Genomic DNA, 22,200 nt, shown 5'->3' with positions numbered 1-22,200 from the left:
ATGGCAGAAGTATTGGTCCTACCGTGTTTCAAGTAACGAAAGTTTTAAGTCAAAACTCTATCCTATACATTTGGAACAGAAGGAGATTATTCCAACACTTTTCTGTAAACGTCCTCTTTTGGCGAGTCAGGATAGAAGTGGGATCCACTAACCCTCGCTGCTTCCTCCACAGAGCCGGATTATACGCCACGTGTATAGCCACTTCAAACTCAGGATGGAGATCAACAACAACAGCACAGATCTGTTGGTCTCGCTTGCAAGAGTGGTCAACAGAGCCACCACGGCCCGAGCACAGGAAGTTTTTGAGTGATCAATAAGCAGATTTACGGCTTAAAAGAGTACAGGTTGACTTGGGCTTCTGTGGATGTAGGAAAAATCTCAACACACGTCAATAACACTGTGGCCTTAAAAGGAAAACATGTGTCGTTTCGGACAGTGGCCGCTCATAACATAAAATAGATCAGAGAGAGTGGATAGGATAGAGTGGGTCCACTCTATGGCAATTGAAGAAGCGCCATTTCCTGTGAGTCGACTATTATATATTTTCCTTTTAAGGCCACTATTATTGATGAATGAGTTGAGGTTTTTGTTATTTGTGGTTGTGCACCACTGCCAATGCAGTATCACCAAATAAAGTCATTGCGTGCATACAATTTGAAATTATTTAGGTCAAATATGTAACATTAAAAAATCTGGTATTTTTATTTAAAATACAACAATGCTGCTGTCATTTGAACCGAACACGGTTTTTTTCACTCTTTAGAAAAAAAAACTTGTTTATTCAGATATATGATTTTATGTAGGTGCAAGGCTCAGTAGTCAAACACCGGTACACAGCCCATAGCTAGGAATGGCCTCTGGCAAAGATTGATACCTTTTACATTGCAGAACACACCTGGATGCATTCTCAGCACTAGGTCTGTCAAAACTGCAGTATCCAGCAATACAGTTCAACACAATACTGAACCGGAACCATATCTCTGTACAAATTCATTCCTGCCACCAGAACAGATGCCAATTTCCAGACTGTTGGGAGTCAAACCCACATGACTGAAGGCCAGCGAGGTTGGTGGAGGTGAGCCCATATGAAGAAGACAGCATTGGTGCAGGTCACGTTACGGGACAGACCCGGACAGATGGAAACCTAATATCTCTGGCTCCTCTGTGGGTCGCATACCCTGGCAAACAGTACCGCCCAGCAGGGGTCACTCAGGGGTTAACCCTTTTGAGTGATTAACGAAAGGTTTTGAGACCTTTATAAAAGCTAGAGCCCTGGGAACAAGTGCTGAAATTATTGTCCCGGGCAAGTTGAATTGTACAGAGAAAATCCGCGTCTTGTGAATCCTCCTGATGAGGCCTCTTACCGTGCGCTGCCTTGCATTCTGTGTGGATAAGTTGAGTGGGAGCGCAAGTCCCTGTAATGAACACCTGGCGTTAAAGCAAAGCACAGCTACACAATAGCTCGGAGATCAGGCTTTATTAGAACACATAAGCAAACGCTGTTCACAGCCACCACCATGCAACAAGGGTTCACACGCAGGTGACCACAACTGTGTCGAAATGTGCTAACCAAACTCGCAGCAAAACGTTATCTATGCTCACTAATACGTCTTCAGATTTGTAGCTGAGAGTAACCTTAAGAGTTGCCACCTTTTCAACATACCAAAACCCAGACATTTCTCAGTCAGCCTAGGTCTATCAAAACTGTGCATAATACTGGAATCAAGTTCAACACAATACTGGTACCAGATCTTGTACAAATGATTTCCTGACACTCGAACACAGGTGATAATTGCCGGACTGTCCATGTTGTTAAACGGGTTGTTAAACCGGGACACGTGTACTTTCAGAATGTATTCGCCATGTTTGTGAAGCCTTTGTGTAGAAGAAAGCTGTTGCTTTTGTGGCTGACGATGAGAGAGGTTGGTGGAGGTGAGCCCGTATGAAGAAGAAGGCGGCAGTGTTGCAGCTCGTGCGGTGGCTCACAGGGCCTGCACGTAGTTCGCCGGGAGCATGCCGGAGATGCCTGTGCGCTGCACCGTGCCGTACATCCAGCCCTCATCGATTTGCTGGGTGTTAACGATGACGTCCCCGTCCTGGAAAGAGACCTCGTCACGGTCTGCGGCCGTGTACTCGTACACGGCTCGGTAGGTTCTCTGGAACGCATGGGGAGGGGAGAACACCATTTAGTTACGCTGCGAGTGACTTCCACACGTGGGCACGCTCTCTATCTCCACGGTGCCTGCATGGATGTTGTGGCACTCACAGAAGTCGAGGACAGGTGGGACGAGACCGGCGACAGCAGCGAGCGATGGCTGGCAGAAACGTTGACTCCAGCCGATGCCAGGAACGCCGTCTGCATGGAGGAGCTGCTCCGCATCTGGCTGCCCATCAGGTAGCCACCGACCGACTGGCCAGTGTGCACCTTGGTGCCCACCGTATAGTGGGTTTGCATCCTGGTGCCCACCGAGTGACCACCCTGACCTTGATTGACTACAGGGTGGCCAGTTTGCCCTCTGAAATCCGTGGAATAACCACTCTGACCCTGGGAACCCACTGAGTAGTGAGTCTGCACCCTGGTGCCCACCGAGTGGCTACTCTGACCGTGAGTGCCCACTGTGTGGCCACTCTGACCCTGGGAGCCCACGGAGTAACCACTTTGTATCCTGGTGCCCAGAGAATGGCCACTCTGACCGTGAGTGCCCACTGTGTGGCCACTCTGACCCTGGGAACCCACTGAGTAGCCAGTTTGCACCCTGGTGCCCACTGAGCAGCTACTGTGATCTTGAGTGCCTAACGAGTAGCCGGTTTGCATCTTGGTGCCCACCATCTGCCCACTCTGACCATGATTGCCCACGATGTAGCTAGTTTGCATTCTGGTGCCTGCAGAATGCCCGCTCTGACCCTGGGAGCCCGCTGAGTAGTCAGTTTGCACCCTGGTGCCTGCTGAGCGGCTACTTTGATCTTGAGCGCCCGAGTAGCCGGTTTGCATCTTGGTGCCAACCGGCTGTGCTCTCTGACCTTGTCTCCCCACGATGTAGCTAGTTTGCATTCTGGTGCCTGCAGAATACCCGCTCTGACCCTGGGAGCCCGCTGAGTAGCCAGTTTGCGCTTTGGTACCCACGGAATGTCCACTCTGACCCTGGGTGCCGACTGAGTAGTGAGTTTGCACCCTGCTGCCCACGGCATGGCCACTCTGATCCTGGGTGCCCTCTGATTGGCCGGTTTGTACCTGCTGAGAAACTGCACACAACCACCGCATTCTTATTAATGAGTGGGAATTCAGGATCCCAGGGGGTTTGCGTGCAAGCAAGCGGAGTAGCAGGACGTCGTCACCTTGGAATTGCACCGCCGGCTGGCTGGAGTACGTGTTGCTGCAGAACGAGGCTGTGCGTGTGGGGCCCGACATCTCCGACTTTTCATCGCCCGTACTCGTGCTCAGGGCACTGAGGGAGCGTGGGTATTCCCGGCCATACCGCTTCGCTTGAACTGAGTCGGGCACAGAGGACGGATGGCACATTGCTGTTATGAGGAGCTGCACAAACACGGCATATGTACACCCCTGGTGTGGTATGGCATGCACACCACCCTGTGTATTCACACACCACTACATGCACATATTGTATCTGGGAATCTTCTCTCTAGGCAAAGCAAAGGAAAAAGCATTATAGCGGAGACAAATCATACTTCCAGTTATTCTCTCCCTATGTACATACGTGTGATGGCCGGGAGTGCTTTATTAGTGCCACCAATGGCCACGTGTCATGGGAACAGTACACTCCAAAAGTTGACCAGTGCCCCCCTTAAGCAGTAGCATCAACGTGAACCGATGGAGTGAGTGAATGCGTTTGCGGTGGCCGTGAAGCGAGCTGCCCACCGCTGAGGACGTGCAGGCTCCGTGACTGGATGTTGTCCTCCGCAGGGTCGTAGTCAAAAATAGAGCCAGGGTTCGTTCGCCAAACGCGCAGGTCTAGCCGCGCGGAGAAAACAAGGCGTGAGCACGCTCCCCGGCATGGCTTCTCTGACTAAACGCAGCCGCTGCAGAGTGTGAGGCTGTGAAGCAGAGAGGGGGCTGTGAAGTAGGCGTGGAGCCAGGCCCCAGAGGCTAGGTACCTGTGGTGCCGCCCTGCTCAGCTGAGGTGCTCTCCATCTGCACGACACGCCGTGTGATTCCCCTGTAGGCGATGTCGCTCACATCCTGCGTGTTCTTGCGTACGCGCTCCGTTATGGGGTCGTCCGTCACTGGCGTGAAGCCGCGCGCTTTGCTGCGCTCGAAGTCTGCGTGGTATTTCACCTGTGACAAGGAGATACCCATTCAATCCCGGGTCACGACAAACAGGCTCTGTGACGGTGCGCGGGCGCCGTGTGCGTATGCAGGAGAACCAGGGGCTTCCTGCAGTCAACCCTCACTGGCCTCACCATGGAGATGTCCCGCTGGTTTTGACGCACGCGTCGCATCTCAGGCGTGTCCAGCAGACACATGGAGCGGCCCTGCTGATCCCATCGGCCCAGGTCCTTATAATGAGCCTGCACAGGCGAGTACACAAATTCCGGTATGCACGCAACTAGACACGTGCCTCTGTACATTATGCTTAGCAAGTGTCTTTTCAAGTGGACTCAGTTTTGTGGGGTTGTTGGTGCTGTAATGGAGCTGTGCAGTATCAGTGAGTGTGCATTCTGTGCTGGAGAGCAGGACTGATTCAATCAAGAGAAGCGACGCCAAATCTCTTACCGCATTCATGTGTCTCTCGGTCTCTCGTAGGCGCTCCAGGTCAGAAGGTATATTTACGGGCGTGTACTTCCCAAGCCGCTCTTTGTATTGGACCTGTACAAATACAAGCGCATTTAACAGCTAAAACTACCATTCACATACTGATATAACCTGGTTCTCAGCAGTTGGAATATGTCAATGACAGTATAAATAATTAATTAATGGCCATGTGTTCACATGACACTTACCACGGACACATTGGCCCGGTTGTGGTGGAGGCGCTCCATCTCCGGGGTGAGAGATATGGCCATGCACTTCCGCATTGCTTCCTTGTATTTCACCTGTCGCCACACGAGTTATGCACAGGTCACACCGAATCAACGCTACTCTTCTTCACAGCACTCTGGCCGTACAGTCCGCCAAACAGTGGAAACATTGAGAGCCGCGCGCCAAACCCCGTACGGGTCTGAGGCCCGCGTATATCCTCGAGTGGCTGTGCGAGCCCCGCACGTCGACTGCACGTGTGACCCCGTGTGACCCAGCCCCACGTACGTCGGACACGTTGACCTGGTTTGTGCGGACCCGCTCCATCTCCGGGGTGAACATCACAGCCGTGCCCCTCCCCAGCTGCTCCTTGTACTTGATCTGCGTCGTGGGCACATTGCACGGAACACGGGTCACGCGAACGCAGAATAACCTTGTGACTGCGAAACCTTCATGGGAGAGCTTCTGACAGGTTTAAGCCTTTTTACAGGATGTTCGTTGTGCTGCATAAAAATACAGAGAAAACAAATACGTATAATATTTATTAAATCGAAAATCAATAATAGTTATATTTATTTATGAAATCTCTTCACCCAGCAAAGCCTCACTGAGTCTCACTACTTATTTTTTGGAAGATTCTGCAACTTTTCACAGTCGGAGCCAACAAATGCTATGTTTTTTTCAATTCAGTAATTAGAGTCATTTTTCAAATTTGGACCACAATGCCTACACACAATGGGCTACTCTTCTTCGAATGACATCACGTGATTTTTAACGTAGATATGTTTTATGCAAAACACATATCACAGTATTAACCATGGCGGCCTGCTGGAATCGAACCACGAACCTCTATAACAAGCGGCGAACTATCGCTGGGCCACATCACTGCCCCCACAAAACCTGTATAGAGCTGCATCTCGAGTCGATGTCATCCACACTGCATTACCGACCAGTCTGCAGATACAGCATGACCCTACAAGCCCCACGAATTGACTCCGTGTGTGCGTGTGAGAGTCCCACGTACGTCGGACACGTTGGCCTGGCTTCTGCGGACGCGCTCCATCTCGGGGGTGAACATCACAGCCGTGCCCCTCCCCAACTGCTCCTTGTACCTCACCTGCAGCCCCACAACAAACACGCAGCACACTCGCAATCCACACCACGTTCGCCACACGACAGGTAACAGGCATCCCACAGCAAAGCGCAGATACAGTGCACATAGGATAAGCACACACATAGCACACACAATACGCTTCAATTGCACAGCAAAGCACCATCGAACGTTAAAATAAGCATTTACTATATATGTTTTGTAAAGTAATTCAAAGCGTACACATAGATTCATGGAATTACTGTTTAGACCTGAGACAAACATCTATTGTGTCATCATGAAACAAACAATTATATAGATCGCCAGACGAACAATGTGCTGCTGAATAGTGGTCATTCTGAGACAGAAGTCACGATTTATTTATTGCGTATTGTATGATCATTTGGCTATACAGGTCGCTAAAAATGACAAGTCACGAAAAGACCACTGCCCTCAGCTCAGAGAAGGTGTGTGTGTGAGCCCTTGCGCGTGTGAGAGTCCCACGTACGTCGGATACGTTGGCCTGGTTTCTGCGGACCCGCTCCATCTCCGGGGTGAACATCACAGCCGTGCCCCTCCCCAGCTGCTCCTTGTACTTGATCTGCGTCGTGGGCACATTGCACGGAACACGGGTCACGCGAACGCAGAATAACCTTGTGACTGCGAAACCTTCATGGGAGAGCTTCTGACAGGTTTAAGCCTTTTTACAGGATGTTCGTTGTGCTGCATAAAAATACAGAGAAAACAAATACGTATAATATTTATTGAATCGAAAATCAATAATAGTTATATTTATTTACGAAATCTCTTCACCCAGCAAAGCCTCACTGAGTCTCACTACTTGTTTTTTTAAAGATTCTGCAACTTTTCACAGTCGGAGCCGACAAATGCTATGTTTTTTTCAATTCAGTAATTAAGAGTCATTTTTCTAATTTGGACCACAATGCCTACACACAATGGGCTACTCTTCTTCGAATGACATCACGTGATCTTTAACGTAGATCTGTTTTATGCATAACACATATCATAGTATTAACCAGGGCGGCCTGCTGGAATGGAACCACGAACCTCTATAACAAACATACTTCACCTGCAGCCGCAGAGAAAACGCATAGCTCACCACAGACCACACGCACTTCACGTACACAACATAGCACACACAGCACGTACAGCGCACACACCTTACAAAATGCGTGTTTCTCAACAAGTGCCTGGTATTTTATACGATGCTCATGATAATCATTCGCCCTTGTCACAACGATCATCACAGGCAAAAGAGAACAGGTCTATGTGTGCTTGCAGAGTGGTAGCGTAGTGGTTATTTCATAGCAATACAAACACGGGAATCCGAGATCGATACCTGCCCATGGCCAACATTGCTGACGAACATTTTAACCAGTCCTCCCCTAGGTCGACTTAGCCTTAAATCAGTACCTCATGTGTTGTGCCACCCTTCATAGGTGCTCGCTAGCTGCCCTTCCCCCAACAGTCCACGAAGGCTAAAGGAGGGATCTTTGTGCTGTGCGGTGCGGCGTGTGACATACGTCAGACACATGCTCCTGGTTTCTGCGGACGCGCTCCACCTCCGGCGTGAAGGGCACAGGCGTAGCCTTGCCGGGATGCTCCTTGTATTTCACCTGGACCCCACCACAACAACAAACAACCGCACAACACAACCACACCGTAACACGACGTATCGTGTGACAACACATGCCCCCCTTCAAACGTCAGAGACGCAGCGCGACTGCTACCGGGGCTGAGGCGAGAGTGCTTATAATATATGGCTAGTGGGGCAGATGGGCTGGGAGGGAGCACTGGAAGGGTGGCCTAATACAGGATATTAATGACATGTCAATTGACATATATGCTTGGGTCTGAACGGTGAGCTCTCGGGGTGGGTTATAATGGTGGGCTCGTAGGGTGGCTTGTTGGGTTGGGCTAGCTTGGGTCTGAACGGTGAGCTCTCGGGGTGGGTTATAATGGTGGGCTCGTAGGGTGGCTTGTTGGGTTGGGCTAGCGGGGTGGGTTATTTGTGTGGGCAGCGTACCGTGCTGATGATGTGCTGTGCTTGCTTGGCGTGCCGCAGCTCAGGCGTGTCGGTGGCACACGTGCCGCTTGCCATCGGGTCCCGGTACTGGATCTGAGATGGCAGCGTAGAGCACCGTCGCAACCCCCACGTGTCCAGCAACGATTACCACACAGCAGCATCACAACCACGTCACAACCCCTGTGTGTGTGTTGTTTGGGATGGCCAGGACTGTCTGCTGCGACGTTTGTAAGACTGCAGTGTTCTAGTTGGTCAACATACAAGGTGACACAGTGTCAGAGTTTAATGTATTTGAGTCAGCCTCCCCCTGCCCCCTGTAATACTTATGCAATAATGTTTTATTTTCTAAACCATTTGATTCACGCAAATCACATCCAAAAACTCCTCTGGAGTAGAATTTGTAATGCACAGTTTTCTCATGGAGGTGCAGGGGAAACCCAAAAGCAAGCAGGAAGGCAGCCAGAACCAGCGCGAACAATTGCCCAAGCTCTGTGGTTCTATATTGGGATGTTTGTTCAATTTCATTAATGGGTTTGTATACACGTAGAGGAAACTGGAGTACCTGGAGAAAAAATGCGCGTGAGAGGGGTGTATAACATTCAATCCCTGCACAGATGGAAATGAATCTTCTTTTTTGTACTGCCATACACTGACAAGCCACCTCAACAGTCTTGGGTAAGGGTGATAGTTTCACCAATTCGTGTGATCTACCATCCCTGCGGGTCAGTGGCCTACCAGGCTGGGAGAAAAGAGGGACTCTCACCTCACTAAAGTTCTTTTGATTCTCCTTGACGGTGTTGAACTGGGGTGTGTCCAGCACAGACACGAAGTGACCCTGCTCCCTCACCGCATCCGCCTTGTACTTGATCTGGGCGGCACCAGTGGAGAGGCGAGAGGCACGAGATGCAAGTCAACACCAAGCAAGCCTGGGCTCGTAGCCAAGCATGTTTTGCCGCTGCCGCTGTGCTACCCACCGAGCTCATGATGTCCTTCATGTGACGCGCGTGCACGATGTCGGGAGAGTCGACCACCGAGATGTAAACGCCGAGCTCCTTGCCTGCCATCTCCTTGTACTTGGTCTGAGTCCAGGCAGCACCCCACAGTCAGTGCAGTTAAAGCGCACGCGTGATCCTGCTTAAAACCGAACTCGCTAAACGGCCCTCAAAAGTTGGTAACGCGTATGTTTTCGCAGCCAATGCTACGATTCGAAATCAACTTTTGCATGAGGCCACGTAACAACCTCCCTAAACGTTTATCGGTAGGTAGAGGGTCTCACAGAAATATGTTCAGATCATGACGTGGTTCTGGTCAGTGTGCAGACTCACCTGGCTGAGGATAGACGTGGCATTCTTTGCTCGCTGCAAGTCGGGTGTGTTCATGTCCTGGACAGTCATACCCTTCCCCTTGATCACCCTCTCCAGGTCCTTTTTGTACTCTCTCTGCACGTGATACATTGTGCGGCACATACCACACCACGGCCACACCACACACCACACATCACAATACTTGATCACATATACAGTGATGGCACTACAGAACTTGTACCAGGCTACGTGTACTTTCAGACCACGTGAAGTGGCAAGCGTACATTCAAACACAGCGTCCCTCACTACACACCACATGCACCACCGCCCACCACACATCACATTACGCTATCAATGATGTTTCTTTGTCAGCGGCTTGATTGTTTTTGCTCCGATTTCTATTTGCTTCATTGCCACACTCTTTAAGTTATTGCCATTGCCATTGCGGTGACCCAAATTAGTCACTGTTGCGATGAGACACGAAACCTGACTCACACGTGAAAGAGTACTCAATGCCCAGATGCGCGCTGCTCTTTCTGTTGTTATTGCTGATGACAGTGTCAACTGTGCAGGGCAGCACAGCACCCACCTCGCTGAGGATGCTGGAGGCGTGCTTCACACACAGGTATGCAGGTGTCGTCTCCAGATCGTTCAGATTCCGTCCCTTCATTCCCTCCTCAAAATCCCTCCGGTAGTCTTTCTAAAGAGGCATCGCAAGGGACCACTCATGAGTGACCACAACGATCACTCCCGTCGCAGCTGCTTCAAAGATGGCCCTGGTCACTCTGCCGTCTACACCACAATGTAATTCTGAGCTGTCGAATCTGTAAGGTAACTTCACTTAAATCTTGACTTAGAGGTTTTGTGACTGCAGGAATTCATATTCTTTGGATCTTTCGGTAAAGTCACGTAGATAGGTTCAAAGAAAAAGCAATAAATAAATAAAATAACCAAAAAATTACGACGTTTTGATCACAACACAAGCGTTCGTCACGAGGAAGAAAACGAACGCTTGTGTTGCGATCGAAACGTCGTAGTTTTTTGTTATTTTTTTAGTTATTTTATTTGAACCTTATCTACGTGACTTTGCCGAAAGACCCAAGGAATATAACTTCACTTGCACTTTATTTGACGCATGTCCCTGTCTGTTTACACACTGGTGCAATAATCACCCGAAACCCATGTTGATGTATCTGTGACTGAATTTTTACGATGAACTTTTTTTTTAAAGTAATTTGTGCGAACCAACTTTTGTTCCTGGAAAATTATTTGATTTGATTTATATTTTGTACAAATGTTTTTATTTCTTCTGTAACTTGATTGTTTTTGCTCTGATTTCTATTTGCTGTTATACTTTGTTGTACTTGGCTTTAATGTTATTGCCTTTGTCATTATGGTGACCAAAGGTCCATCTTGCAAATTAGACTCATCCTCGTTTCTTGAGTTCTTAATTGGTTAGACAAAATAAACTTGAAATAGCTGAGCTGAGAATATGAACAGGTTTGAGACTAATAGTTCCTCCGTGATCACCAGGTTGGTTCACTCGGAGAGATGAGGGCCTTGAAACACCCATCCCGAGTGTTAAAATCTCCTGGGTCAATGTGAACAGAGAAGTCCTACCTGTCGCTGCATCAGCTGGGATTCGCGTGCCGTGATGAAGGTGGGCGTCTCGAAGTCCAGCATGGGCTTTCCTTTCGACTTCTCATAGTCCTGCTTGTACTTGGACTGCTCGGCAAAAACAGAGAATCACGCTCGTCACAGCCCCTCACGTCGACCTAGCAGTGCAATGAGGGGGTAACGTCCCCAGGTGTGCCTCCAGCACATTGGGCTGGCATGGGGGGCACGTTAATCGATTGTTTGCCTCAGCAACCTGTGTAAGCTGTGGTTTATATCTTTCCTCTATGAATCGCGGCTATGCGAGCGAGTGTGAAGCATGCCCTTGCGCATCGTGAGCTCACAGGTACGAGGTTAACGATGCACGCTGATACTACGCACGTATGGCGGCGCTTGTGTCACCCACCTCGCTCTGCATGTCTGTGACCTCACGGTGATGGACTTGCTGAGGCCCATCCACCACATGCAGGTACTTTCCACGACTCTTCTCAAATTCCTTCTTATACACATTCTGCAAACACGAAACACTCACTCTCATCTCGATTGCCATCTCACGTATTATTTTTGACAGGATACATTTGAATCTAAACACAGAAGGATTAGGTGTCACCTCCATCTCAATCCGTTGCAGGAGAATACATTTTTTGCTCCAAAATTTGTCATAAATGTTTAGCAAGTGGTCATATTAAGTCACGAGCAAAATTTGCTTAACCACATAAATGGAGTTGGTCAAATGTCCCAATATAGTTCCACAGAGCTTGGAAAATTATAATAATCATTTGGAAACATTATTAAAATTACATTTTAATCAGGGCCCCATGGTGTATATGGGACTTGCGAAGTCTCCTACTGTTGAGAATAGGTTTCCCCCTTTTTTCTGGCAACAAAACAGGTGTTAAGATTTTAAAACAGCAAACTGAAACCTTTTACAAGGAATAATGTCTGCATTAACCACAATACTTGTGGTCAGAATGCAAACAAAAAACATACTCTGATAAAATAATGCATTGTCTTTGAAACTGATTGGTCTCCTACTGTTGTCGCTCAGTCTCCCTCACCTCTCTATTTTCTACAAAGGTCAACTTTCCATAGCATTACCCATTACAGCATAAATAGATATTTCTACTTTTAAGGCCACAGTGTTACTGTGTTTTCAGTGCAGTGCCAACGGCGTGGTGGCGATTTTCTCCGGATGCTCCCCTGGAGAAGGGAGTGCCCACCTCACTGCTGAGTTTGCTCGTGGAGGTGATGTGCTGCATGAGCAGCGAGGAGGCCAGACCCACACCGGGAGTGTGCATCTTCTTCAGGTCCTCCTTGTACTTCACCTGCAGGCGCACGGCAACACCGGTGGCATGAGGCTGGCAGGGCATCCCGACGTACAGCCCGGTTCTAACTCTGAAACACAACTCTAACCCCCAACCTCAACCGTCACGCGTGTGTGCGTTCAACCTGTGTGCACACCCAAACCATCACGCGAACTCTGGTCATCGTCGCAGCGGCTTTTGAATAACCATCGAATAAAGATGATCACTGCATCGTGCGCTTTCAGATGCGCTTCTGTGGCCATCTGGAATGCTCTTCCTTCTCATGTTAGGAAGCCACTGTAGCTATTAATTTTTAAAATCTAGATTAAAAACTCATTTCTTTAAAACTGATTTTGTGTTGAGTTTATTGTCCTTCCCCCGCACCTCCGATTAACATGGTTGGCTGCGTACGGTGCGAATGAAGATCAACATACATACCTAAAAATACGGCCATGCATTGTATCCTGAAGCCTAGCTGTAACTCTCAGTAAGAAAGGAATAATCCTAACTCACCACAAATTTGTCCAACCTGCCTGAAACGTGAACCTTGCCTTACGCCAGTATGCCACTGCTACCAATAGCAAGTGGAGTGCTAGACAGCAGGTGAGCGGCACACAACGCACACGTGTATTTTCGACTGGCGTGGCCTCCAGAGACGGTCTCGTGTGCCCTGCGCACGGGCGACTGGGCAAGCAAGGTTGGCACCAGCCAGTGGCACAAGCAGGAACATAGCAAGGGACTTCTCTCCCAAGGGGGAAAGAGTATACTCCCCTAATATAACATTGTACAAAAGAATAATGTATTAAGGAATTGTGGAGTATATAATAAGCAGACATTATGTCTTCCCATATTTGTCACGGTGCTTAAAAATAAAAGGTTTTTTTACACATCTTATCAGCCGCACGGCATTTCTGGAAGCGGTTTTTTTTCAGCAGCATTAGCTCAACAATACAAGCAAACTCTAGAATAATTCTGACATGTAGTGTCTTATCAGCAGTGAGGCTTGCTTGAATGAATGATGGTGAACTATCGATATTATAGTAACATCTCTTTACGCTATGGGTTCCTAGTTCAACGCAATATTATATTGTAATACATAATTCGAAATAATTGTTAGCGTCGTATACAATACGCAGCTTTGTAGAAACTGCCCACATTTCTCTGCATGATCTTACCATCTCCTGTCTGGCTCGCGACTCTTATCACGAAGTACCCTGCGATGTGGAAGGAGAGTTCAGGATTGTCAGTGGTTGCAAGAATAATGCTTCTCACCTCGCTCGCCAGGGCAGTCGCTTGCTTGTTCGCTTTGTAGGTGGTCGACTCGTCTGCCTTAAAGTGTGGCTTCTTCCCCTTCACCTCCTTGTCAAACTTTTCCTTGTACTTTGTCTGTGCATGCATGGACATCACACCGGGGATAACATGGTCAAGTTTAATAGCCTCGTGAAGCAATGGCCAAGTATAGACTTCCCTGGCAGGTAAATTTGGGGAGTGTAAATTGTATTTCATTTAGTTACTCAGAAAAGCCCCAATGAGTCCCAAGATTTATATGCTGCATACTCGAAATGAAGGACGTGGACAGGTGCTCCAAATCGAGAGCAAACACATTTATTGTGCTAAATCTGTAAAATGCAACAGCACGTGTGTCACGCACACAGCAATCCTCAACCGAGTCGCCATTAACCACGTGACTGGTGTTCCAGTCACGTGGTTAATCAAAAATAATTTCATCTTCCGTCGTGTCAGTTGAAACGACGGTGCAAGTGTCTCAAATTCTCCCACAACCTCTGTTCGCCCAGCGGTACAAATGGGTGGACCACAATGAGTTGATCGGCGGGTCGCGTGCGGGGAGTAGAGAGTGCTTACGTCCACCTCTTCCAATTTATTTTCACCTCATACCAGGTGAGGCCCACTGAGCTATATAGCTCTTTTTCAGACGTGACCTTGCCACAATGACAGCTCAACGAAGTGGCTTATGAGAATAGGTTTTCCCCTTTTTTCTGGCAACAAAACAGATGTTAAAATGTTAAAACACCAACCTGAAACCTTTTACAAGGAATCATGTCTGCATTAACCACAATACTTGTGGTCAGAATGCAAAAAAACATACTCTGATAATATATGCATTGTCTTTGAAACTGATTGGTCCACACCAGAGACAGCTTTCTTTTGAGCCTAGTCTCAAAACGGTGTTAGACCAGAGGATGCCAAAAGGCGTGGCTTATATGGAAATGTATTGGAGCCAAATACTCTAAAGACATGTTTCGAAAATTGGGGGAAAAAAACCAGAGGACCTGGAGAAAAGTCCACGCGACCACGGGGAGAACATGCAAACTCCAAATATATAAGCATCAGGGTCGGGATCAAACCCACTACCTGTATACTGGGCGAGGTAGTTAACATCTTGCCACCGTGGCACCATCACTAGTTTGGTCAATGTGGAAGAGTAGATCAAAATCCACTAAAGCTCACTAGTAGAGGCCCATCCACCAGTAAAGGGGTTGAGGAAGCAATTGTAGGGCTGCATCGTGACCTTTTACTGGGGTTGTTGGTAGGGGGGGGGGTGCAATTGAAAGACTGTGAGTAGGGTGCTCATGCGTCAAATCGGGGCCACGAGCTGCACCTTCATACAGCCGCCTTCACGGCGGCCAGACCAAGCCGGAGCTCTTGCCCACGTTGGCCACACTCACGGTGGGACACGTGTGCGATGCCCGTGGTGTAGTGTTGCGAAGGCTCACGTGGCTGATAAGGTTGCTGGCCTTCTTGAGTTGGCGCATGAGTGGCGTGTCGTAGGAGGCGGCGCCGTGGCCGCGAGGCTTCTGCTTCGTGTACTCCACCTGTCGGAAGCGCCGCCAACATCACGAAGGGCCCACGACCGCATCCTAGAAGGGCTTTCAGGACACCCGGCACGTGTGTTGGGGTGCCTGGAATTCAGCGAGCACCCTGGACACGTCGGCGATGGTCGTAGCTGTAGTATCCTTTATTTAACCAGGAGATGAAATTAGCCCTAGTTGAGACGCATTAGGCAGCATCACCTCTTTTGCAAGGGCGCCCTGGGTCGCCACAACTGCAGGGTGAGCGCGTCAGACACAACTGGAGAGCACCATGATGGTGCGTGACTAAGTAAGATGCGTGCGGACGTACCTGCGACACCAGGTGAGACACCCCTGTGGCGTGGTCGATGTCTGGCCGAGTTGCCATCCCGGTGATCAACCCCGCGGCCTCTTCCTTGGCCTTGGCCCGGTATTCGATCTGTAGCGATGGCATCACACTCCTGCTCATATCCTACTCACGTCACCGACCATCATTCAACGCTCTCGCCCAGACTCCTACGCTCACTCAACCTCGCTCGTGTGTGGGTTGCACAATGCGGTTTACACTGTGTGCTGCACGCTATGCACTCTATGGTGTGCTTCACACTTGTGTAGTGGCGTAACGCGCACAGGGTTTGCAAACAGCAGTTACATTATGTACGGGGTTGCAGACAGTGGGGTCAGCTAAGGATAAGCAGGTGCAGGCGGGTGGCCTGGGTTGACAGCAGACAGAGAGACGCCAGAAATTAGGGAAAGAGGCAGTGATTGGCTGGCTGCAAATGCAAACGCGGAGTAGGCCCCACGGAGGCGAGAGATCATGGCGATAAGGGGGAGAACACGTGGGGGAGAACACGTGGGGGAGGACACGTGGGGGAGAACACGTGGGGGAGAACACGTGGGGGAGGACACGTGGGGGAGAACACGTGGGGGAGAACACGTGGGGGAGAACACGTGGGGGAGGACACGTGGGGGAGGACACGTGGGGGAGAACACGTGGGGGAGGACACGTGGGGGAGAACACGTGGGGGAGAACACGTGGGGAGAACACGTGGGGGAGAACACGTGGGGGAGAACACGTGGGGGAGGACACGTGGGGAGAACACGTGGGGGAGAACACGTGGGGGAGAACACGTGGGGGAGAACACGTGGGGGAGAACACGTGGGGAGAACACGTGGGGGAGAACACGTGGGGGAGAACACGTGGGGGAGAACACGTGGGGGAGAACACGTGGGGGAGGACACGTGGGGGAGGACACGTGGGGGAGGACACGTGGGGGAGGACACGTGGGGGAGGACACGTGGGGGAGGACACGTGGGGGAGGACACGTGGGGGAGAACACGTGGGGGAGAACACGTGGGGGAGAACATGTGCGTGAGGCGTCGGGAAGACGCCGGCTTAACGAGGGCCATCTGGGGGCACTTAATGAGGAGGGGGATAAAAGGGGAACGTGTGAGGTAGAGGCGTTGAGTTGATTGGAGTGAAGACAAGAGTGAATTCAAGTCCGGGACCTCGCTGTCCACACCTCGTCCTTTCCAGCGGTGTTGGCTGATCCCCCTCTGGAGGCACGGGCGAGGTTGGAGGAGTGAGGGTAGACGGGCTAGCAGTGGAGAGGCTAGCGGAATCCTAAGTGTGAGTGTGCTAAGGCTAGCAGTGGAGAAGCTCGCGGAGTGTATAGTGAGAGGCTGGCAGTGGAGAAGCTGGCAGAGGGCAACGTAGCAGGTTAGCGGAGCGAGAGAGAGCAAACATAGCGTAGCAGATGAGCAGTACAAGAGGAGGAGTTGCGACGGAGACGCGTGGTATTTAACGCGAGGATTTCTTTACGAATAAAGGGGGACACGGGAGGAAAGAAGAAGTTGTCCTGTGAAATAACACCACTACACTTGTAATAATACTGTATTTCTATAATTCAGTAATATTTGTAATCAATTAGTTATTTTTTTTACTTAAAGCTTTTGTGACTGCAGGAATTCATATTTTTGGGGTCTTTTGGTAAAGCCACGTAGATAGAAAAATGAGAAAAGTAATATATTCTCAGCAGCTCTCCCGCGATATTTGTGTTACGATCGAAACGTCGTGATATTGTTATTATTTTTATTACTTTTTATTATTTGATCTATCTACGTGGCTTTACCAAAAGGCCCAAATAATAGTTATTTTTTGTTGGTTTAAAATCTGTGGTCTCTGTGACTGACACTGATTTACAATCTCAGTGATTTACACTCTGTGGTTAACACACTGATTTATACCGTGTGGTTTACACTGGTTCACACCCTGTAATTTAAACAACACCTGTTATTTACAGCATGTCTGTGGTGCACACACTGGTTTACATAATGTCCCTGTTAGAACTGTGAACTGGGCTGTCTCCAAGTGGGGTGTTCGTTGTGCGTAGGAGAGGGGACCCACATTGCTAATGAGCTTGGCAGCCTGCTGGGCCTTGAGGATATCGGGACGATCGGCCACTTGCGTGTAGTTGAGACTGGCCCTGGCAGCCTTCTTATAAGCCACCTACAGGCAGCACAAGGCATAGTCAGCACATGGGCAGCACAGCGTATAGAGCATGATCAACATTAAGTACACAGTAAGTGTGTTTTGCTGTAATGTGAAAGAGTAGACCCAATACACACTAGAGGTCACTCTCGTGTAGGCCCATCCGCCAGTATTTCGGTGAGCAAGCAATTGCAGGGCTGCACCTTGACCTTTTAGTCTCGTTTTTGGCAGGGGTTGAAATTTAAAGGCTGCGAGTGGGGTGCTCATGCATCAAATCGGGGCCACGGGCTGCACCTTCGTACAGCTGCCTTCACGGCGGCCAGAACAAGCCGGAGTCCTTGCCCACATTGGCCACACTCACGGTGGGACTCGTGTGCGATGCCTGTGGGGTGGTGTTGTTAAGGCTCACGTGGGTGAATCACGTGTGCGTAGCGGGGCCTGCGCAGGTGTGCGAGTAAGTCAGGTGCGTAGCAGCGGGGGGGGGGGCGTGGGGGCGTACGGGCGAGGCTGTGGGGGGCTGCGGTGAGCGACTCACCGAGCTCTGCTTCTTGTTCACGTCCATGGCGTGCTGCACGTCCGGCGGGTGCTCCATGCTGGCGTAATCGGATTTCCCTCTTTCCTGATCGTGCTGCTGCCGGTAGCACTTCTGCAGACAGCAGTGCATGCCAGGGTGGCCACTCCCGAAGCTGCCTTCACATGTGAACGGTGTGCCTGTGCTATGGGCCTGCGCTATGTGGCCGCGCGAGGTGTTCATGGTGAGACCGTGCGATATGTGTGCGTGTCTGTGCGTGCGTGTACGTGTGCGTGGGGAGTGGTAGTGCAGTGGTTAGCGCACTGCGCTATGAACCCGGTGGCCAGAGTGCGCACGGTCAACATGAGCGCTCACTATCCATACCAGACCTGGTTATCACTTAGGTCGCCTCAGCCTTAAAAGAATACCTGGCGTGGTTGTAAACATTACCACTGGGGAGACTAAATCAGCCAGATGTTGTGCTGGGTACACCGCCCTCTTTTGAGTGCCGTGCTGGCCTTCATAGGTGCTCACTAACAGCATTTGATCGATTAGTATGTTATCTTTACATACATATGTGTGTGTGTGCACGTGCGTGTGCATGTGTGTCTGTGCGTGCGTGTATGGGGAGCGATAGTGTGGCGGTTAGCATGGTACACTACAAAGCCGGCGGCCCGAGTTCGATTCCCGCTCACGGCCGACAACAGTGATGATTATCTGAAACAGTCCTGGACTTCCCCTAGGTCGACTCAACCTCAAATGAGTGCCTGGTGAGGTGTATAAATATCGCCACTAGGGAGACAAAGGCGGCCGGGCGTAGTCCTGGCCACCCACCCCCTCGTGTGCTGTGCCGGCCTTCATAGGTGCTTGCTAACAACACTTGCCCCAACAGTCTGTTTAGGCTATAATGGGCATCTTTGTCTTTATGTATGGGGAGCCATAGTGTCGCGGTTAGCACGCTGCGCTACGAACCCGGTAACCTGAGTTCAATTCCCGCTCACGACTAACACCAGTGACAATTATCTGAACTGGTTACGGGCTTCCCCTAGGTCGACTCAGGCTCAGATGAGTACCTGGTGCAATGTGTAAACATCGCCACTTGGGAGACAAAGGCGGTCAGGTGTGGTGCCGGCCACCCACCCCCTCGTGTGCCGTGCCAGCCTTCATAGGTGTTTCGCTAACAGCACTTGCCCAAACAGTCTTTAAAGGCTATACGGGGGATCTCTGTCTTTGTGCATGTGTGTGTATGTGTGCGAGTGTGTGTATGCACATGTGTGTGTGTGTGTGGGAACAACGAACCCCACTCTGCAGCTTGGAGAGCTTCTTGACGAGGGCCGTCTGCGGGGTCTGAGGGATCTTGGAGAATGCCGGCTTGGGCAGCACCTTCTTTCCCGCTTCCTTGTACTTGACCTGCTCGGCCCGGTCACGTACGAGAGTGACTATTGTCACCGTCTCTCTCAGCGGCAGACGTTCCCACTTACATCTCTCACATCAATGCAAGCTACAGAGTTGTACGAGACATAAATAGCCATTCATTCAAATATTAAAGTATTTCACCTGGATGATCCCTTGAGATGGAACATCTCGTTTGAAATTTTGTTCAGGATGTTAATTGACACAAAGAAAACTCGTGATGACACTTATACAAACATTGTACATGTATAACCTAGTTTATACAGTGAATATCTCACCCAGTAAAACACACACGTAAATACAGAACTAAATGGCACACATGGCCGGTTCATGAAAGAATTAACTTTCACTGTGGCGGTTGCAGGCGTTTGAGTAAGCGAGTTTTAATAACATATTTAAATCAGCTAAGACTGGCAGCACGAGTTGGAGATTCCCACATTGAGACGTCCATGCTCGTGAGGCCACACAACAGAAGATCATCGATCAACCGTCACCTCGGAGGCGAGGCTGCTGGCGTTCTTGACGTTGTTGAGCACGGGGCTGTCTGTCACTGGCGTGAATTTGTCCTTCATCTGCTGGAACTGCTCGTGGTATTTAATCTGCACATCCGTACACACATAAAGGCATACAAGCGTACACACACCAGACACATACCCGTGTAAACACACAACCGCAGCCTTGCCCACAAGCAATGGGTACGTGCATCCGCATATTCCCGTGGACACGTGTCTGCGTGGACGTACACCGCTGGCCAGGTCTTGGCCCTGCTTAGCCAAAACCATCAGCTTGTCATTGGTCACAGAGAACTTGCAGCCTTTGAGCATCTCCCGGTCCTGCCGGTACTCCGCCTAAGCCACACACACACGGACACACGCACACACGCACACACACGTGTGTGGACAGGCACGTGTGCACAGGTGCAACATCCGTAACAGACCTTGCAGAAATGTAGCTTTGCGTAAAGATCGCTGCGTCAGAAGTGGCAGAACAATGGAACACATTGAGGCCAATGTGCATGCCTTTCACAGGGCGCTTGGCACATGGTGGTGATGCCTGCTGTGGTCACCTCGAGAGGCACTCAGCACCCTCTGCGTGTGGAGCGTTTACAATGTGCGTGCAGTGTACCTTGTCAATGTGCAGGGTGTAATAAGGAGACAGGGGACACAAGGGATCGTGGGATTTCACGTGCGCTCTTGTGGCCGGGGATGGGAATGGAGGAGTGCGCGGGGTGAGGGCGGAACACGCACATCACTCAGCTGCACGGTCGCGCGCATCGCAGACACCATGTCTGGGCGGTCGGGGACCTCCACCCACCGAGCCTTCGTCTTCTCATACTGAGCTCGGTACGGCCGCTGCAACAACCACATCATCGCCATCATTGCACCGTTCAACGCACTCGTGAAATAAGTCTCAAAGCTGAACTCGTAGCATTCAACGAGATAGGTTCATGCCAAGGTCAAATTATATCCACCGCCACCGCACCATCAACAATCATGCCACCACGTGATTAATAAGTGGGTGGTGACATGGACCAGAGGGTTTGTGGTTCGATTTTGGCAGGCCACCCTGGTTAATACTGCAGGTGTATTAACCGTAACATTATATGCGCTGTGCTTCACAGTTGAAGTAAAATATCCCGTGACATTCAAATAAGAGTAGGCCATTGTGTGCCATTTTAAAAAATACTCGCAAATTACATAATTGGGAAACACGTAGAAATCGTCACCTACCACTGCGAAAACTCAGCAGGACCCTCCAAAAAAGAATCTTGAGACTCATACTCTTTGGTTCTTTCGGTAAAGTCACATAGATAGAAAAATAACTCATAGATCACGACGTTTCGATCGCAACACAAGCAATCGTCTTCAGGTGAAACAATACAGCAGGCGGACTGCTGAGGCAGGAAGAAATGTAGCGAGAGAGCTACTGCAACCAAAGGTTATATAGGTTTGTGCTGGGTACAACCCAAGGGTAAGTGGGCGGGGCTAGGGATGGAATTTGCAAGTAAATGTAAGATCGCAGAGCTAGCATGCCTCGGCGAATCCGAAGGGGGGAGGGAGGGGAGGGGGAGGAACCAGGTATAGTGTTAACTGTTGTGTTGGCCGACTCTCTGAGTTGCATTACATTTCTAAGTCTGCTAAGTTTGATCTTTTTTCTCTCTATCACCTTGTTCCATCTGTAAATTACACCCCCACCCTCTCGCCCGTTACGGCAAGCTAGCTCTACGATCTTACATTTACTTGCAAATTCCATCCTTAGCCCCGCCCACCTACCCTTGGGTTGTACCCAGCACAAACCTACGTAACATTTGGTTGCAGTAGCTCTCTCGCTACATTTCCTCCTGCCTCAGCAGTCTGCCTGCTGTATTTTTTCACCTGAAGACGATTGCTTGTGTTGCGATCGAAACGTCCTGATCTCTCAGTTATTTTTCTACCTACGTGACTTTACCGAAAGAACCAAAGAGTATGAATTCCTGCAGTCACGAAAGCTTCAAATCAAGATTGAATCTTGAGACTCGGTGAGGCTTTCCTTGGTAAACAAGTAGAATAATAATTCCCATTATCACAGGTTTCCCAACGTTGACTACCTTAACAAATTAACCACCACACTTAATTAAAATATGATGTGGCCATGGCAGCCA

The 22,200-nt window shown here is 49.9% G+C and overlaps 1 protein-coding gene across 7 annotated transcripts in view; it reads right to left on the bottom strand.

The window, feature by feature from the left end:
- Positions 1 to 1,462: 1,462 nt before the first annotated feature.
- LOC116941121 (nebulin-like) overlaps positions 1,463 to 22,200 on the bottom strand; it is a 97,938-nt gene continuing 77,200 nt past the window's right edge. For all 7 annotated transcript variants that reach the window (XM_032951810.2, XM_032951817.2, XM_032951834.2 and 4 more), the window contains 29 exons: positions 20,807 to 20,911; positions 20,303 to 20,407; positions 20,054 to 20,158; positions 19,446 to 19,556; positions 18,171 to 18,281; positions 17,552 to 17,653; positions 15,476 to 15,583; positions 15,070 to 15,168; positions 13,607 to 13,720; positions 12,251 to 12,355; positions 11,437 to 11,541; positions 11,037 to 11,141; positions 10,006 to 10,116; positions 9,438 to 9,551; positions 9,087 to 9,191; positions 8,876 to 8,980; positions 8,113 to 8,205; positions 7,610 to 7,702; positions 6,574 to 6,666; positions 6,000 to 6,092; positions 5,264 to 5,356; positions 4,960 to 5,052; positions 4,733 to 4,825; positions 4,420 to 4,527; positions 4,114 to 4,294; positions 3,878 to 3,970; positions 3,337 to 3,489; positions 2,267 to 3,243; positions 1,463 to 2,156 (listed from right to left, as the gene is read on the bottom strand). In XM_032951810.2, coding sequence (XP_032807701.1) covers positions 1,983 to 2,156; positions 2,267 to 3,243; positions 3,337 to 3,489; positions 3,878 to 3,970; positions 4,114 to 4,294; positions 4,420 to 4,527; positions 4,733 to 4,825; positions 4,960 to 5,052; positions 5,264 to 5,356; positions 6,000 to 6,092; positions 6,574 to 6,666; positions 7,610 to 7,702; positions 8,113 to 8,205; positions 8,876 to 8,980; positions 9,087 to 9,191; positions 9,438 to 9,551; positions 10,006 to 10,116; positions 11,037 to 11,141; positions 11,437 to 11,541; positions 12,251 to 12,355; positions 13,607 to 13,720; positions 15,070 to 15,168; positions 15,476 to 15,583; positions 17,552 to 17,653; positions 18,171 to 18,281; positions 19,446 to 19,556; positions 20,054 to 20,158; positions 20,303 to 20,407; positions 20,807 to 20,911 — 4,047 coding nt within the window. In that variant the 3' untranslated portion in view covers positions 1,463 to 1,982. The remainder of the gene's footprint in view (positions 2,157 to 2,266; positions 3,244 to 3,336; positions 3,490 to 3,877; positions 3,971 to 4,113; positions 4,295 to 4,419; positions 4,528 to 4,732; positions 4,826 to 4,959; positions 5,053 to 5,263; positions 5,357 to 5,999; positions 6,093 to 6,573; positions 6,667 to 7,609; positions 7,703 to 8,112; positions 8,206 to 8,875; positions 8,981 to 9,086; positions 9,192 to 9,437; positions 9,552 to 10,005; positions 10,117 to 11,036; positions 11,142 to 11,436; positions 11,542 to 12,250; positions 12,356 to 13,606; positions 13,721 to 15,069; positions 15,169 to 15,475; positions 15,584 to 17,551; positions 17,654 to 18,170; positions 18,282 to 19,445; positions 19,557 to 20,053; positions 20,159 to 20,302; positions 20,408 to 20,806; positions 20,912 to 22,200) is intronic.

The sequence above is a fragment of the Petromyzon marinus genome, chromosome 10, assembly GCF_048934315.1.
Source record: "Petromyzon marinus isolate PM22_M1 ecotype Great Lakes invasive population chromosome 10, UKy_Petmar_22M1.pri1.0, whole genome shotgun sequence".
Lineage (NCBI taxonomy): Eukaryota > Metazoa > Chordata > Hyperoartia > Petromyzontiformes > Petromyzontidae > Petromyzon > Petromyzon marinus.
The sequence above is the reverse complement of the archived record's forward strand: the minus strand, read 5'-3'. Positions and strand labels throughout refer to the sequence as shown.